The following is a 17926-nucleotide window of genomic DNA, read 5'->3' as shown; positions in this document are numbered from 1 at the left end:
TTGAACTCCATTTAGTGTTAACAATGAGAGCTATATGGAGTTACATTGACGGAAAATACAAAACATAGATATTTTTCCATTGTAGTTTTTTTTTTTTTTTTTTTTTTTTTTTTTTTTTTTTTAAATCCAAAAACTTTTGTTAACAATATTTTGAGTTTTCAATTGTAGGATTTATTTGTTTTATATCATCCTGCACCACCAAATTAGTCATACGACAAACACATTGGATACGAAAATACGAGCAATCTAACATAAGTTTATATTTTGCAATTAATTTTTTATGAATCATGAACTTACAAAAACTTTCTCGAATCACATCATCGTTGTAAATAAAGACCGCGCTGTCAAGAGTAACTGTTCATTTGGATTCGCTTGAATCACGAACTTGCAAGAGCTTTCTCTAATCATATCATTGTTGTAAATAAAGACTACGCTGTCGGAAGTAATATTATGTTGAGCCAGATACGCTTGAATCACGAAGTTGCAAAAACTTTCTCGAATCACATCATTGTTGTAAATAAAGATCATGCTATCGAGAATAATATTCTGTTGATCCAGATTCACTTGATTTTTTTAAAACGGATACGTTTTAATTGTATGAGCCTCCAAAATACTATTGCCATATTTTCCCATGAACAACCCACACTTTTTACATCTAACTTTTTCATTCCCCTTGGATATTTCGTATGCAATCAAAATTCCCCCACACTTTTTTTTTTCTCGACCAGTTGATGATATAATGTTTTGTTAATTGTTGTATGAAGATAAATTGGGATTTTTTGAGGTCAAAAAATCTTAAATCAAACTTAAAAAAGATAAATAAAAATTTTAATACACCAAAAAATAATATAAATATTTTCTAAAGAATTAGATGAAAATAGCCTTTTATAGTTCGATCCAACGAACAGGATTAACCGGGACTGTCTTAGGTACGTACCTGGCTTTTTCACCGCCGCGACAAGACTTTCCGGGGGGACCGGCTTACCGGGCTTTTTGCAAACGTAGTCGCAATAGCGCCGTTGTGGAAACGGCATTCCTTTCTTAATCCTTATCGAAGCATTTTATCCAAACGTCGATAATGCCGAAACTACCCTTCACCAAAGAGAAATTACCGAGTCAAAGCGTTCACCCCCAAACCAATACGTAGCATTATTATTCACTGCCATGTTCTCCCTTCCTTCGTCTCTAACCTCGCAAACATTCGTCAATTTGCAATTTCAAGTTTGAGTTTTAATTACTTATTCTTATAATCTGAATTCAACTTCAATAATAATCACTACCGTTTGATGCCGTCTGAGTGTCGTTTGTATGAAAATTTTCACTTCATTCGGAGAAATTGAAGTTCGAATTTCAAGGATCAGAGGATCTCGTTGTTGATTTTGCTTCGTATCGATTTGGATTTCGGTGAGCACCACCAAATCTCTGTATGATTTTATTAGTATTGACTATTGAGTTTCGGATGATAGAATTTAGCGGAAGTTCGGTTTAGGGTTTAAAGATATTTTTCTGTTTGTTATTTTACGAATTTTGTTTTGGCAGTGTGCTTTGCGCTTGGTTTATGATGTAAGTTGTATTAGATTATGATCCAACGTGAGCTTCATTCGGCTTGTGGATAGTAATTTTTTGGGTGTTGGGCTGGTTTGTTCGTTTTAGTGGCTTTATCGTAATCATTATTGCAGTTTCTGTTTTATGAACTAGGAAGGTAATGAACTTATTGCGGATCGAATATAATTGCTTCTGAGAATGATAGTAAGTGGTATTACATGCTATGAATGTCCCCCAAATATTACTCAAAAACTTGCTATTGCTTAGATACTGAAATCAACTTCAAGTTTAATGGTTCCATTTCTGAGTAATTAGAACAGTGGGATACCATTTGATGCATATGAGTGTTTGGAGTATGGAAAGTTTCACTGCAAGAGAAAATTGAAGTTAAAATTTGAAGGATTAGGAGCTAATTTGTTGGTTTCGCTTCCTGTGTTTGATATTAGTAAGCATCATCAAGTATCTGTATGATATTTTTAGTGGTGTTGGAAAGGGGTTCTCATTTGGCTTGTAAAATATATCAAGTATATCTTGTGTGTTTGGTTGGTTTTAGTAGCTTTATCTTAATTCTTAACTATTCTTGCAGTTTTTGTTTGCTAATGAGCTTTATTGGAGGTTGAATATTATTGCTTTTGAAATGATACTAAGTTACTAACTGATATTACATGTCATGAGATTCTCCAAACATAAGCCCTAGAATTTTCCAATGCTTAGATACGAAGTTTATATTAGAACTGAACAAGAAAGAGTCTGAGTTTCTAGAACAAGAAATGACCAAAAGATAAAACATTTCTTATCATGTCTACCTGTAACTGATGGTTAATAACATAGTATAAGATCATAATCAAAGTTTTTGATTGTATTAAAGAAAATTCAGTATTGTATTCATATTTCATACCTTGAGTTTCTTCTTTCTTTAGGAAATTCTGCAATGCACAGGGTTGGTAGTGCAGGCAACACTTCCAATTCAGTTCGTGCTCGTAAGGAGAAGCGATTGACTTATGTGTTGACTGATGCTGATGATACAAAGGTTCAGGTTTAATCAATTTGTTTTTTTTTCTCCTATTTGTGATAGATCAATAGACATTTACTTGTTTTAAAAAGATTGTGTATAAATACAAACTTACAGTGAACTATTTTTTTTGCAGCATTGTGCAGGTGTAAATAGTTTGGCCCTACGAAAATCATCAGCTCCAGATAATTGTAGTTACCTTTTCACTGGTAGCCGTGATGGGAGGTTAAAGAGATGGGAAGTGTCTGAAAACAGTGCTACTTGTTCAGCTACATTTGAGTCTCATGTAGACTGGGTATGTTCCTTTTTTTTTTTTTTTTTTTTTCTTTTTTATTTCATACTTTCTGCAAGATCACAAATATATGTTTTAAACTTTTATTAACAGGTCAATGATGCAGTCCTTGTAGGAGAAAATACCCTTGTCTCCTGCTCCTCAGACACCACTGTTAAGGTTTGTTTTCATCTTATATAATTGATTTTCAAATCCATGATGAAATGAATCTACTAATGTTACATTGGGTTTTATCAGACATGGGATTGCTTTTCTGATGGAACTTGCACAGGAACTTTCCGCCAACACACAGATTATGTCACTTGTCTTGCTTCTGCAGAGAGAAATGTAACTTTACTAAAAACTTTCTTCATTCCTTTTGGGTTCTATTATTGCAATTTGCACGTGGTTTATATTCTTTTTATATTGTTATAGGGAAATATTGTTGCCTCTGGTGGTTTAGGTGGTGAGGTGTTCATATGGGATCTTGAAGGTGCACTTGCTCCTTTGACCAAGTCAAACGAGGGTGATGATGATTGTTCAAATGGCATCAATGGTTCATTTCCAGTTACAAGTCTGCGAACTATCAGCTCAAGCAACAGTATTTCATCACATACAAATCAACCTCAAGGATATGTTCCTGTTGTTGCTAAAGGACATAAGGAGTCTGTATATGCATTAGCAATGAATGATAGTGGAACTCTTCTGGTCTCAGGTGGGACTGAAAAGGTATACTCCTTGAATTATACAAAACATAGCATAGCAAATTTAACAATCATTACACAGATTGTGTATATTATATCTTAAAACTGTTGAACTTTTTTATAGGCTGTACGTGTTTGGGATTCTAGAACTGGTTCAAAAACAATGAAGCTTCGAGGGCACACAGATAATGTCAGGGCTCTGCTTCTTGACTCTACAGGGAGGTGTGTCATATGGTGTTTTTTTTATTTGGTTGTGATGATATGGTTGACTTTTTTTTTTTTAATTAAATGGTTGCAGATTCTGCTTATCAGGATCCTCTGATTCTATGATCAGGTAGGTAACAAGTAACAACATGGTATTCATCAATAAATCATGTGGATGAAGCTAAATGACCATTTTACCCTTACATTCCAAATATTAATATTTACAGATTATGGGATCTTGGACAACAACGATGTGTCCACTCATATGCTGTTCATATGGATTCTGTATGGGCACTTGCAAGCACTCCATCATTTAGCCATGTGTACAGTGGTGGAAGAGATCTTTCTTTGTACTTGACAGACCTTGCAACAAGGGAGAGTATCTTATTGTGCACAAGGGAACATCCTATTCAGAAATTAGCATTACATGATGATGGAATTTGGGTTGCAACTACAGATTCTTCTGTGCATAGATGGCCTATTGAAGATCAGAATCCTCAACAAGTGTTTCAGAGAGGTGGTTCGTTTCTTGCTGGAAACTTGTCGTTTTCAAGGGCACGTGCTTCCTTGGAAGGATCTACCCCTGTGAGTTAACTTATATGTAATTACTTTTGGAGTAAATTACAAATTTAGTCCCTGTGCTTTACTCAAAATCGCAAGTTTGGTCCAGTTTTTGAAATCTTCCCGAAGTTGTCGTTAAGTTTGTGTTTCATTGCGGATATAGACATTTAGTCCCTGAAATAACATTGGACCAGACTTGTGGTATTGATTAATGCACAGGGACCAAATCCACAACAAAATGCAAATTTAAGGATGACTTTGGGAAGATTTCAAAACATTAGACCAAACTTGTGGTTCTAATTAAAGCACAAGGACCAAGTTTGTAATTTACTTGTATTTTTATGTTCATTATTTACTGACCAAACTTATTAAATGATGTTTAGGTCCCTGTCTATAGAGAGCCAACACTCACTGTTGAGGGGATTCCTGGCATAGTGCAGCATGAAATTCTAAACAATAGAAGACATGTCCTCACAAAGGTAAATTTGGATTTTGCCTTCTCTTTTATTCACAATGGTTTTGCAGTTTGAGGGAATATTTATTTTTCTATGGTTATATTCTTTTTAGAGTAGATTACAGAATTGGTCCCTATGGTTTGGTGAAAATGACAGGCTCAGTCAGCTGTTAATTTTTCTGACAATGACCATTATACTTTTCGACCAGACTAGGAAGAACAGAATCGACCACAGGGATCAAATTTGTAATTTGCTAGACAAAACAGGGGTAAAATGGTAATTTTATAAGGGCATAACGCCTCATTTCTAGGGGTGTGAGTCAGAAGGACCAAAAATGCAACAAAAATTGAAATTGGACTGAACCTGCAAGTCCACCAAACCACAGGGACCATAACATGGCTGAATGAAGCTATGGTATTTAAACTTTAAACGTCTTTTTTGATAGGATAATGGTGGTTCTGTGAAGCTTTGGGAGATCACTAAAGGCGTTGTGATTCAGGACTATGGAAAGGTTACTGACATGGGGTTTATAAATAATATAGGAAGAGAAGAATATCCCTGATTTTAATTTTTATCTTTTTCTGATTTTTTTAGGTTTCATTCGAGAAGAAGAAGGAAGAACTTTTTGAGATGGTACTTCTTGATAGTTTCCTCATTTTAGCCGAACAATACTTTTCTTATTTTTGTTGCCTTTTCTTTTTCTGATTTGTTTTTTTGGTTCACCAGGTCAGCATACCTGCGTGGTTCACTGTAGATTCTAGACTGGGGTCCTTGTCAGTGCATTTGGATACCCCACAATGCTTCTCTGCAGAGATGTATGCTATTGACCTCAACATCACCGAAAAAGCTGAGGACGATAAGGTAAAATATTACATTACATTTTTGTAAAATTATAAAAAGTAAAATAATCTCACAATATTGACTGACCAACATGTGAATGTGATGCAGATTAACTTGGCACGGGAAACACTCAAAGGGTTGCTGGCTCATTGGCTGGCTAAAAAAAAGGTTAAATATGGATCTCAACCTTTGGCCAATGGGGAAGTGACATCTGTCAGGGATAGGGATATTTCTGGTAGGAGCATTACACATTCGAGAGTTGAAGTAGATGTTAATGGTGAAAATGATTGTGTGGTGTATCCTCCGTTTGAATTTTCAACTACTTCACCTCCTTCAGTTATCACGGAGGGTTCTCAAGGTGGTCAATGGAGGAGGAAAATTACTGAGCTTGATGGAGTAGAAGACGAGGAGTTCCCATGGTGGGTTTTGGATTGTGTCTTGCATAATCGGTTGCCACCCAGGGAAAATACCAAGTAATCCTATTTCCTTATAATTTTCACTTCTTTTTCTTTTCTGAAAAAAAGAAAAACTGTTAATTATCGGAATGGTTGTCATGCTTTCAGAAATAATAATATATATTCGTATCCCCATTTTCAGGTGCAGCTTTTACTTGCAACCATATGAAGGTTCAGCTCTCCAGATCTTAACACAAGGGAAGCTGAGCGCACCTCGTATTTTAAGAATACACAAGGTAACTCTAACTCCATTCTTCTTTTCTTCTTTCATTAAAACACCAAATTGTCCTCCTGTTGTATAAGGTGTTTGAAGAGTTTCATAATTAAGTATCTAATAAATAAAAGGGTATTTTGGTGATTTGGTATTATTTACATTCTAGGTTGTGAACTATGTGGTGGAGAAGATGGTTGTGGAGAAGCCATTGGATAGTTTGATTAATGATGCGGGAGGGCAGTTGCCACTTCCTTTTGTTGGAGATGGTTCCTTTAAATCCATGGGATTGAAGCCTTGGCAAAAGCTAAAACCATCTGTAGAGATCTTGTGCAATAATCAGGCATGTAACATATCCTTATCCTTCTTTTACTTTTTTATACTATGACTTCGCTTATTAATTTGATATAATTTTTTTATAAAAAAAAATAAATAAATAATAGGTCTTAAATCCTGAGATGAGCTTGGCTACTGTCCGGACTTACATATGGAAAAAAACCGAAGACCTTGTTCTCAACTACCGCGTTGTGCCAGGAAGATAAGATGATGACTCATCCATTGTATTTGTATCAGCCACTACACACACACACACAAGGTGACTTCACTTTACTCTTCTTTTATACTTAAATGCAGAAAAAAAGGCTTATTAATAGTTTAATTTAATACACAAACTCAGGAGAACAAAATAAAAAATTAAAATTACACTTTGATTCTTTTGTAGGTCGGTACATATACATATATATCCTATCATGATTGGTTTTCATGTTTCTAAGATCCATCCATGTATATCTTAGATACACACACAAACACATGAATTAGGTTTCTAAATCATGAAACACGTGAAGGACAGAGAGTGAGAGAGAGGGGTTGACTTTTTAGATGGAGGTCAACTTCATAGTTAATGAGATGATGTCGAAGAAAGCCTTTGTAAATTTCTAAGGAAATTCATTGCTTATATATATATATATATATACACACGCGAATAAGATATAAAATGTAACAGCTAACAGCTTAGTAATTTTGTGTTATTTGACTTCTCGTAAACGGAGGGAGGTTTATAACAAGATTTTGTATGGTGTCACATTCTTGTTTTGTTGCTACTCATCATCACAACAGAAATCTAAGAAGCTAATGTGAAATGTTTCTAAAAACGAAATAGCATAATATATATGCTTTATAGGGTTTTCGAGTGCCTATACAAGACAAATTTGTAGCACTGCATTCATTGGTAAGGTTCATTATAAGAAAGAAAAAGGGTCTAAAATTCAATACCAATACATTTTTACATGTGAAAATTAATAATCTTTCAAACTCCAACAAAATCAAAATGAAGCAAAGATGCAAAGAATGGCATCTTAATAAGGTAGACTGACACTTGCTTTATTGGATTTTTGGATTCGATGTTACCTTTATAAACATGTAGAAAATATATGGATTTTTTTTGTCGTTCTGTCTATAAAATGCTCAAAAAGGTGATTGGAGTCAATTTGTTGCACTTAACTCATGTATTATCACCATTGATGCTGCTCGTCTTGACCATGGAATTCACTGATATGGAATCACCTCATGGTGATTTTATGAACTTGCCCAAGGTGCTTTCATATCCCACAAATTCTATTTTTTTCAATAATCATACCAAACTTTCCCGCCTTATCAATAACCCTATCCACAACAATTCTAACATTCTTTCGTATACCAACTACATTTCTAAACATAACCACAACCATCACCGGGATAACCTTTACCACCCCAACCTTCACAACCATATTTTCACCACTAGATCCATCGGATTTTTATAGCTGAAACACAGCTAGAACAACCCAACCAAAAAATAAGAAAGGAAAAAAGCCTCCTAAAACCAATCAAAGCGAAAGGATGGCTTGCATGAAAGAGGAAAAAGAGAAATTAAGACAAACATGAGTTTCAACTTCCTAATAACCCTTAATGAGAGATGCTCAATATCTAATTGTTTTCGGAAAAAAGTTCAAACCGTTTTTTATGGTTTAATGGGAAGTGTTAGTCGAAATCCTGACAAGGCTGAAGTGTAACGATTTCGACGGAATTTACGACAATCTTACCGACCTAGACAAAAGTTGGTCAAATGATTTTGAAGTATTTAGCGACCATAGAACCATATGAAAAAACAACCACCACAAAGTTTTCATTGTCAAACCTTGACTAAAGTTAAAGATGCTTCAAAGCTTTTTACTATATCAAACCTTAGGTTAAAGTTGAAGCAACCCACAAAGCTTTGGGATTTTCATGTTTTTTGTTGTATTTTTTTTTTTAAATTCTCATTTTTTCATTAATGCATTTGTTTTTAATTTTATGAATGAAAAACAATTTTGTAAAAAAAGTATCTAGGTTTTTATTGTATTTTTTGATTTAGTTTTAAATAAAAAAGATGATGTATAGTGATGGGTATACCAAACATAATATGGTTGTATTAGTGGCCAACAACTTATACCACTAGAACAACCCTTAACTTCTTTATATTGTAAATGTCGATTTATGAACACACCACATAAGGATTTAAAAAAAAAACTTCATAACACTTATACCATATAACTACAAAGAAATGCATGCGTTAGATCGTCTAACACATTGTAGTTGTATGATACAAACAATGATATTATGCGTTAATCATCTAGTGGACAACTTTTTTTATAGTTATTTCTAAGCACTATTTAATTTTAATATGAACTTGTTTTCTTCAAATGATTGTTGGAAATTGATTGGGATATATGAAATATGCATCATCTTTTTTAGAAGCTAGGGAAAAACAGTACAAAATTAGGCGTTAATCAGCCAATTAACCCATAAAATAGTAAATTTTCTATTTCTACCTTTAAACCAATTAAATGGAAAATCTAGGATTGTGTCCATGATCCATTGCTTACGGTCCTTATTTCCTACAAAAATGATGTCATTCTTGAACGACCATAAAACCCAAAAAGTGGTCATTATAACCGACTTGACACACTCCTTTTTACTTCCAACCATATCGATACAATACCCAACCACGAAAACACATCAGCAAGGAAGCGACCAGTAGATTTTCTATGCATCATCTTATGTTATAAAGGTTACATCTAACTTAGATGTAACTTTTATAACATAAGATAAAACATCCTCTCAAATGAATGAAAATTATTTTGCTACTTATCATCTTCTTATGCATTATGCTACATATCATTTTGTGGTAAATTTAGATTAAATTATATCTATGTATTATTTTGTAGTTTTTTTTCTTCATTTTATTAAATTTTATATAATACTAAAATATAATAAATGCAATAATAAATATATATCTAATTCATTAATGCAACTTTCTTATCATTTTTAAAATATTAAATTGAATTCAATTATTTTAGTTGTTTATATGTTTGTTTATTTTTTTGAAATAAACCCATATAATACATTAGTAATACATGGATCTTATAATTAGTATTTCATATATTTTAATCAATTTCAAGTGACATTTGAGAAATCGAGTTCATATATATATATATATATATATATATATATATATATATATATATATATATATATATATATATATATATATATATATATATATATATATATATATATATATATGTTTGCTCCCTAAGTGTTTGATAAGATTGGTCCCTAAGGTTATGTATGTTTGCTCCTTTTTTTTTATTTTTTATTTTTATTTTTTATTTTTTATTTTTTAAAAAAAACTACTTACAACATTGACCCTTCACCTTTATGCTTTTGTTCACAAACAACCCTTTCACTTTCATTTGAATTTTTCATAACCCTCGCCTTTTATCACATATTATTAGTATTTAGTCTTTTGACAAAAATGGTCCCTCATTATTATTATTATGATTATTATTATTATTGTTAGACAAAATTACACGATTGCTCCCTGTGGTTTACCAGATTTAACACATTGAGAACAACGATGAAAACCGAAATCACTTTTTTACTACTAATCCGATTTTTTTTATTAATTTATATTTCTCTTTTTGGTTTTAAATTAATATTTTATTTATTAGAAAATACTCATCCAATATCATAAAACCACCCACCAACTGCCATCATCACCACCACCACCACCGCCAAAATTACATAAATGGTCAATATGGTTTACCCGTCATCACAAATTCAATCCCTACTACCTTAAAAGACAAAATTACCCTCATATTAACAGACAAAAAACAACAGTCTATATTTTCTGCATTGGTTTTCCGGCCGCTGCCATACATGACAATAAAGTTCAATTTGTGAGATCATTTCTTTATTTTCCTCATTTATTGCAAGAAATAATGATTTAGATTTTTTTTTACTTATGTAATTAGATGACATTGTTTATCTTCCTTTACTAGATCATCTCAATGCAATTCAACATGCTACTTTACTTTACAAAGTAATACCTTCCGATCCCGGCAAGACCGGAGAATCTTTTCTAGTTAAAATTAAATAGGACATAGAAATACTTACAAAAAAGTTGGCCGCTAGATGAAATAGGAAGTGTTAGGAGCTTTTATTTTTAAATTGCAGTCTCAAAATTGTCACAATTTGACCATAAAAGGTTTACTCATTCTAATTAAATCCTTAAACTTTTAATTGTCACCACAAACTATATCAGGTTATATATTTTACCATCGTATATTTGTGTGTAATGTGTGTGCGTGTTTGTCTGTGTGTGTTTGTGCACGTACACATGTATAACTTGGAAGCATTCATGACAACATAATCTTTAACATGGTTGAAAAAATTCATGTATGCTTAAATAAATAAACTTTGAATCTTTAGGTCATTCTTCTCAACATTCATGTATGCTTACATACTTTGAATCGTAAGTTATTCTTGTTTTTCCATGAATCCCATAGTAGAAAAAATCTACATGTAGTCACCGTAGGAGGTTAAAAACTATTTAACCTCAAGCTTCAAGTTCTTTCATACCCCTTTCTTTGTGTTTCAAAATTTGTCCACAGTTTTTCATTATATACACATGTATCATTACACTTCAATAATCTACCAATTCAATTTTCAATAATCTAGGACATTCTATCATTTGTTATCAGTTTCTAATTATCATTTTATCATGTACACTTTCATAATGTCCCATTCTCATAACATTGAAAAGCTCATGTCTTATTATATTAATATTGATACTAATTCAAGCATAATTTTGGGTTTCATTCCTTTTTGTAAAACATTAATAATATTCCAAGATATAAAAATGAATAAACTTAATATCTTAATAGTCATGTTGGTAAAAGTCATTTTTAGCTAGCATGATTCTTGCATCCTTTTGCATCAAACTTTTACCTGCTTATATACATTTCTATGATTCTTAGACCAAAAGTATTATAACATTCAACGATTAATGGTTAGTCATGTTATTCTAAGATGAAAATATTATTAAGGATTAAAAACTTAAAAAAAAGTTTTTGTTTATCAATTAATAAATATTCAACACACACACACACACACACACACACACACACACATATATATATATATATATATATATATATATATATATATATATATATATATATATATATATATATATAGATAGGTAAGTTCAATTGAGAAAATAAAAAAGGTTGAGAATGGGAGAATCATTCTAAACCAATCATTTAATTAGCATCTTATCATAAAATACACGGTGACAAACTTGTAAATATGATATATTTGTTGGAATAGTGTCTAAGGCTCTAACTATATCCGGTTGTGCATGGTCCTTTTGGGTTGCCTTCACCATAGCAACTTGAAGGATGATTAGTTAAGAGAGAGTAAATATTATAAGGAATAATATATGGCTATTTGATTAATATAAGTCATAAATTAATTGGTATTAATTTGGTGATTTAAAGAGATTAATTAAATAAGAGGGTATAAACTGTCAATTGTTTGATAGTTGCACTTTAGACTATAAATCCTTATCCTAGATAGGATGGACGATTTCTAGGGCTTGGATAAGCCAAAATCGTCCATAGGGTTATCAAGGAAAGGATATGGATCAACTTAAAGTCTAAGTTATCCAATTAGGGTTAAAGCTGTAATCCTTAAGGAGTCTACAAGTATAAATAGACCCTAGGGGTGAGGGAATTCGACACACATCCTAAAGCAAGGAACCTCTGGCCGAATTCCTCCCCTCTCCTCTCTCCTAAATCATCTTGCTTGCTATTGGTGTTTGTAAGCCATTAGAGGAGTGACATTTGTGACTCTAGAAGCTCCAAGACAACAAGATCAACAAGGAACTCAAAGGTATGATTCTAGATCTGTTTTATCATTGTTATTTAACCTAATTAGCTATTAGAAGTCTTGGATTGAAAGCATGTTTATTAGAAAGCCTAGATCCGAGCAATAGGGTTTTGCATGCGCACATAGGAAAGTTCTTATGGCTAAAACCCATCAGTGGTATCAGAGCCTAGCTTGGTTTTCTTTAAATTGTTGCTTGATTAACTGTAACAAACCTGCAAAATTCGATTTTGGGTTTTTGAGTCACTGACTCGGCGAGTTCCAAGGTGGACTTGGTGAGTAGGCCTGACTCGGCGAGTCCAGGCGTCAGGAATGGCCAGATTCGGGATTTTTTCATAATTATCTTATGGAAACTTACCTTAATCATATTAGATCAATCTAAATCCGATTTTTTGATAAATATGACTATTATCTTGATCTAATTAAAGATATTTATCATCTAATAAAATATTTAATTTCCTTATATGATAATGATTAATTATTTTGATAATTATCTTGAAAGAAATCTTAGATAAATCAAATAAAGATAATTAGGATATTAATTGTTAATTGGAATTATTTGTTATTTGATCCTCCATGTTTTAAATGTTTAAAACCTACCCTAAAGTTTTGAAATTTATATTTGTGATTAAAAGTTTTAATTTAGACAACTTAAATTTCAAACCCTAGATTTTAAAAGGTTTTAAAATACAACCCTATACTTATATGATATTACTAGAATAATATATATATGTATAACTAAATGCTAGTCTTACCGCTAGTAGGCCTCATTCACGAAGCCGATCTATAAGGTGGGTATAAGGTTGCGGCCTATAAAATGACGCTTAATGGGTGTACACTCACACCCACCGCTTGCTTGATTGGTGGAGGGTCGTTAGCCGAACGGGTAGGATAGGGCAACCTCATCCTCTCATTAAAAGTATAATAAGAAACACAAAGTAACTACACATTTTAAAAATTTCCCAATCTTAGTTACTTTAGGAAAAGTGAATTGATGCAATCCCATGAAATTACACTTTGCACCTTGCTAAGAAGTTAGTGGAGCGTGTGTGGTTTACCGGCACACTAATTGGTTCTAAGCGAAGGAGGCAAAGGGTGATTCATTGTTTATCATAGTTCGATGGAGCGTGTGTGGTTTACCGGCACATCGAATAGGTGATCGTTACAATGAAGGCACCATGTGAATTTGCATGGTAATTCACACCCGCTTTGTGATCCTCGGCATCCCAGTCACAAACAAGAGGGGCATATCGAGATTTAAACATGCCATTGAATAGTTCAATGAATCTCATCCGAACCTAGGAATTCTCAAAAACACTTAGGACTAATAGTTTAAGTTTTGTAATGGAGAATTAGTGAATCGTCATTCACTTACCTTCAATTTATTTGCATATTAGATTACGGCATCCCTTTTCTAGTATGTAAATGTTATTGTTGGATCCTAGCCCTAATTTTTCTTATTGGGTGATAATTAGGGATTCTTGTTCTAATCTATCTTTGTCCTTTCTATAGATGTCAAACGCAAACAACGCTGCTGCTAGTTCTTTCACGTTGATGAGCCTTTGCCAAAAGGTCACCTTCGATGGAACGAACTTTAGCGAATGGATAAGATACATTCGCACCATTGCTCGCTATGAGGATAAAGAGTATGTCCTAGACGAGAAGCTCGAGAAAATCAACCCCGAAGTTGCTACTCCCGCCGAAATCACCGCCTTTGAAACTCATGAGCGAGATGTAACGAAAGTACATTGCATCATGATCGCCACCATGAACTCCGAATTCCAAAAGTCCTACGAGGACATGTATCCATACGAGATGCATCAAGACTTGTTGGAGAGGTATCACCAAAACGCGAGACAAGAGCGTTACGAGATTTTCACTAACATGATCTCCGCTAAGATGGGTCATGGAGAATCTCTTACCGTGCACCTGCAAAAGATGCAAAGGTATGTCGACCGCCTTCGCAAGTTAAATGTTGACTTCGGCGAAGACTTGGCAATCGACATGGTGCTTCACTCTTTGCCTCCGATGTACAACCAATTTAGGATGACCTACCACATGAACAAAGAGGAGGTCACCCTAAGCAAACTCCAAGGTCTCTTGAGGGTTGCTGAGAGCAACTTCAAGGACAAGTCTGTTGCACCAACTCCCAATCCATCCGCTGCTTTTGTCTTGGCTATTGGTCAAGGGAAGGGAAAGAAGAGGAAAGCTTCATCGAATAACTATCGAAAGGTGAAAGCCCAAGATGGTTCCTCTTCTAGTGGGACCAAAGTTGATCCCTCTAAGCCCTATTCCAACCCAAGGGAGGCAGAGTGCCACCACTGCCACAAGATAGGACATTGGAAGAGAAGCTGCCCGGATTACCTGCAAGCCATCAAGGAAGGAAAGATCAAGCCATCTTTCGCAGGTATATACACAATCAAATCTAACGATTCTAACCATGCTATTTCTTGGGTTCTTGATACCGGTTGCGGTTATCACATTTGTTCTAATGTGCAGGGACTAAAAAGAAGTAGGGATGTGGAGCAAGGAAGGATCAATCTATTCATGGGAAACAGAAGATCGTCGCCTGTGACCAAGATTGGAGTGTATTCTTTAGTGCTTAGGAATAGTTTAGTTTTAGATTTGAACAATTGTTGCTATTCGCCAGAAATGGCTAGAAACATCATTTCATCTCATGGTTTATATAGACAAGGATTTAGATTTTCTTTTAATAATGAGAATGGTTCTATTTTGGCTTATCTAAATGGTGTCTTTTACTTTGAAGCTATACCATGTAATGGAATATATGAAACTGTTATGATTGTTGATAACTTAGGAAATGATGTTTTGAACATTGATTCTTCCACTAGTATGGATAAAGCATCCTTGTGGCATTGTCGTCTTGGACATGTCAACAAGAAACGCATAGCCCAACTCCAAAAGGATGGAGTGTTGGAGTCATTCGACCTTAGGGAAGATGACACATGCGAGTCTTGTTTACTTGGAAAGATGACTAAGTCACCCTTCACGAGTACTTGTGAAAGGGGTGAGGGGCTATTGGACCTAATACATACCGATGTATGTGGACCCTTTAGATCAACCACGAGGGATGGGAACCGCTTCTATGTGACTTTTACCGATGACTATAGTAGATATGGGTATATCTACTTAATCAAGCAAAAGTCAGAAACTTTTGAAAAGTTCAAAGAGTTCAAGAATGAAGTGGAGAATCAATTGGGCAGGAAAATCAAGATGCTTCGATCCGATCGAGGAGGAGAGTACCTAAGTCTTGAATTCCACGATTATCTCAAGGAGTGTGGAATAGTTTCGCAATTGACGCCTCCTAGGACACCGCAGTTGAATGGTGTGGCAGAAAGGCGTAATCGAACCTTATTGGATATGGTTCGCTCTATGATGAGTCGTGCTTCACTACCTATCTTCTTTTGGGGGTATGCCTTAGAGACTGCCGCCCATATCCTTAACCGAGTCCCAACTAAGAAGGTTGCCAAAACACCTCACGAGATGTGGACAGGGAAAGCTCCCTCGTTGGCACATATCAAGGTTTGGGGTTGCGAGGCTTTCGTAAGACGAGATACTCACGACAAGCTTGAACCTCGAAGTGAGCGATGTATTTTCATCGGCTACCCGCAAACTTCCTTTGGATATCTCTTCTATAGACCGAAAGACAATGTTGTTTTTGTTGCAAGGAGAGGAGTTTTCCGAGAGCGAGAACTCATAAGCCAAGGAGACAGTGGGAGGCAAATCGAACTTGAAGAGATTCAAGAGTCGATAGATGAAGGAACCTCTACCGCTGGCATTCAACCCGAGGAGGAAACTCCGGTTGAACCGATTGACGAATCCTTACCTCTTAGACGTTCCGATAGAGTTAGAGTTCATCCCTAGTTTTATGGTTTTCATATTACTACCGAAGGGGACACGTATATTAGTGATGGTACACTAGTAAATCTTGATGAACCTAATAGCTATAAGGAAGCCATGGCAGGCCCGGAGTCTGTGAAATGGAAAGAGGCGATGGATAGCGAGATCCAATCCATGTACGATAACCAAGTTTGGAATTTGGTTGATTATGTGCCCGAACGTAAGACCGTAGGGTGCAAATGGATCTTCAAAAAGAAGACCGATGTGGATGGGAACGTACACACATATAAAGCGCGATTGGTCGCGAAGGGCTTTACTCAAACTCCCGGAGTTGACTATGATGAGACCTTCTCACCAGTTGCGAAGATTAAATCTATTAGAGTGATGCTAGCAATTGCCGCATTTCATGATTATGAGATTTGGCAAATGGATGTCAAGACCGCTTTCCTTAACGGAAAGTTGGCTGAGGATGTTTACATGGCTCAGCCAGAGGGGTTTGTGGATCCGAAGCATCCGAATAGAGTGTGTAAGCTTGAGAAGTCCATTTATGGACTTAAGCAAGCATCTCGCAGATGGAATCTTTGCTTCGATGAGAAAGTCAAAGAGTTTGGATTTGTACGAAGCGAAGACGAATCTTGTGTATATGTCAAAGCCAGTGGGAGTATAGTAAGCTTCCTCGTTCTATATGTCGATGACATATTACTCATAGGAAACGACATCCCGACTCTGCAGGAGGTTAAGTCCTGGCTCGGGAAGTGCTTCGCTATGAAGGACCTCGGAGAGGCTTCTTACATTTTGGGAATAAGGATAGTAAGAGAAAGAAGTAAGAGACTAATTGGACTTAGTCAGAATACTTACTTGGAGAAGGTACTAAAACGTTTTAGTATGGAAAACTCAAAGAAGGGAGAATTACCGATACAAGGAAATGCCAAGTTGAGTAAGACTCAAAGTCCGAGTACCGAAGCTGAGATAGCAGAAATGAGCCGAGTACCATACGCTTCCGCAGTTGGCTCAATCATGTACGCTATGACTTGTACTCGCCCTGATGTAGCCTTCGCTTTGAGCATGGTTAGCAGATATCAAGGGAACCCTGGCAAAGCACATTGGATTGCGGTGAAGAACATCCTTAAGTACCTTTGGAGGACGAAAGAATGGTTCTTAGTCTTTGGAGGGAGTGATGAATTGAAGGTGCGAGGGTATAGTGACACCAGCTTTCAGACCGACAGGGACAACTACCGTTCGCAGTCGGGCTGGGTCTTTACCCTAAATGGAGGAGCAGTGACTTGGAAAAGTTCCAAGCAAGAAACAGTAGCTGATTCAACGTGCGAATCAGAGTACATCGCAGCGAGCGAAGCGTTGAAGGAGGCAATATGGCTAAAGAACTTCATTGGTGATCTTGGAGTTGTACCGGCCATAAAGGAGCCCATGGAGATTTTCTGTGATAACGAAGGTGCGGTTGCCTTGACCAAGGAACCGAGGGATCATGGTAGATCTCGACATATCGACAGAAAATATCACTTCATTAGACATCGTGTAGAAGAAGGACAACTCGTAGTGAAGA

At 35.2% G+C, this 17926-nt stretch overlaps 1 protein-coding gene across 3 annotated transcripts; it reads left to right on the top strand.

Moving 5' to 3' along the window:
* The first annotated feature begins 991 nt into the window (after window positions 1-991).
* On the top strand, window positions 992-7339 carry LOC145014995 (uncharacterized). Of its 3 annotated transcripts, XM_078973445.1 has the most exons (19): window positions 992-1404; window positions 2466-2581; window positions 2694-2852; window positions 2943-3008; window positions 3087-3176; window positions 3264-3557; window positions 3657-3754; window positions 3831-3866; window positions 3964-4321; window positions 4681-4776; window positions 5198-5263; window positions 5347-5385; window positions 5479-5613; window positions 5701-5827; window positions 5930-6065; window positions 6190-6283; window positions 6428-6601; window positions 6702-6853; window positions 6980-7339. In XM_078973445.1, the coding sequence occupies exons 2-18, from the start codon at window positions 2477-2479 to the stop codon at window positions 6798-6800; spliced, it is 2172 nt and encodes a 723-aa protein (XP_078829571.1). In that variant the 5' UTR covers window positions 992-1404; window positions 2466-2476; the 3' UTR covers window positions 6801-6853; window positions 6980-7339. The 3 variants fall into 3 exon arrangements, with proteins under 3 accessions (XP_078829571.1, XP_078829569.1, XP_078829570.1); XM_078973443.1 differs by having other exon boundaries at window positions 993-1404; window positions 5701-6065; XM_078973444.1 differs by having other exon boundaries at window positions 995-1404; window positions 2466-2575; window positions 5701-6065.
* The last annotated feature ends 10587 nt before the right edge of the window (window positions 7340-17926 follow it).

The sequence above is a fragment of the Lactuca saligna genome, chromosome 9, assembly GCF_052625555.1.
Source record: "Lactuca saligna cultivar CGN05327 chromosome 9, ASM5262555v1, whole genome shotgun sequence".
NCBI lineage: Eukaryota > Viridiplantae > Streptophyta > Magnoliopsida > Asterales > Asteraceae > Lactuca > Lactuca saligna.
This window is presented reverse-complemented; position numbering and strand designations above follow the sequence as displayed.

Coding starts and splice junctions, on each gene's coding strand:
- LOC145014995 (XM_078973443.1), top strand. CDS start 2,477: ATGCACAGGGTTGGTAGTGCAGGCAACACTTCCAATTCAGTTCGTGCT. Junction 2,582..2,693: donor CTGATGATACAAAGGTTCAG/GTTTAATCAATT, acceptor TTTTTTTTGCAG/CATTGTGCAGGTGTAAATAG. Junction 4,777..5,197: donor GAAGACATGTCCTCACAAAG/GTAAATTTGGAT, acceptor CTTTTTTGATAG/GATAATGGTGGTTCTGTGAA.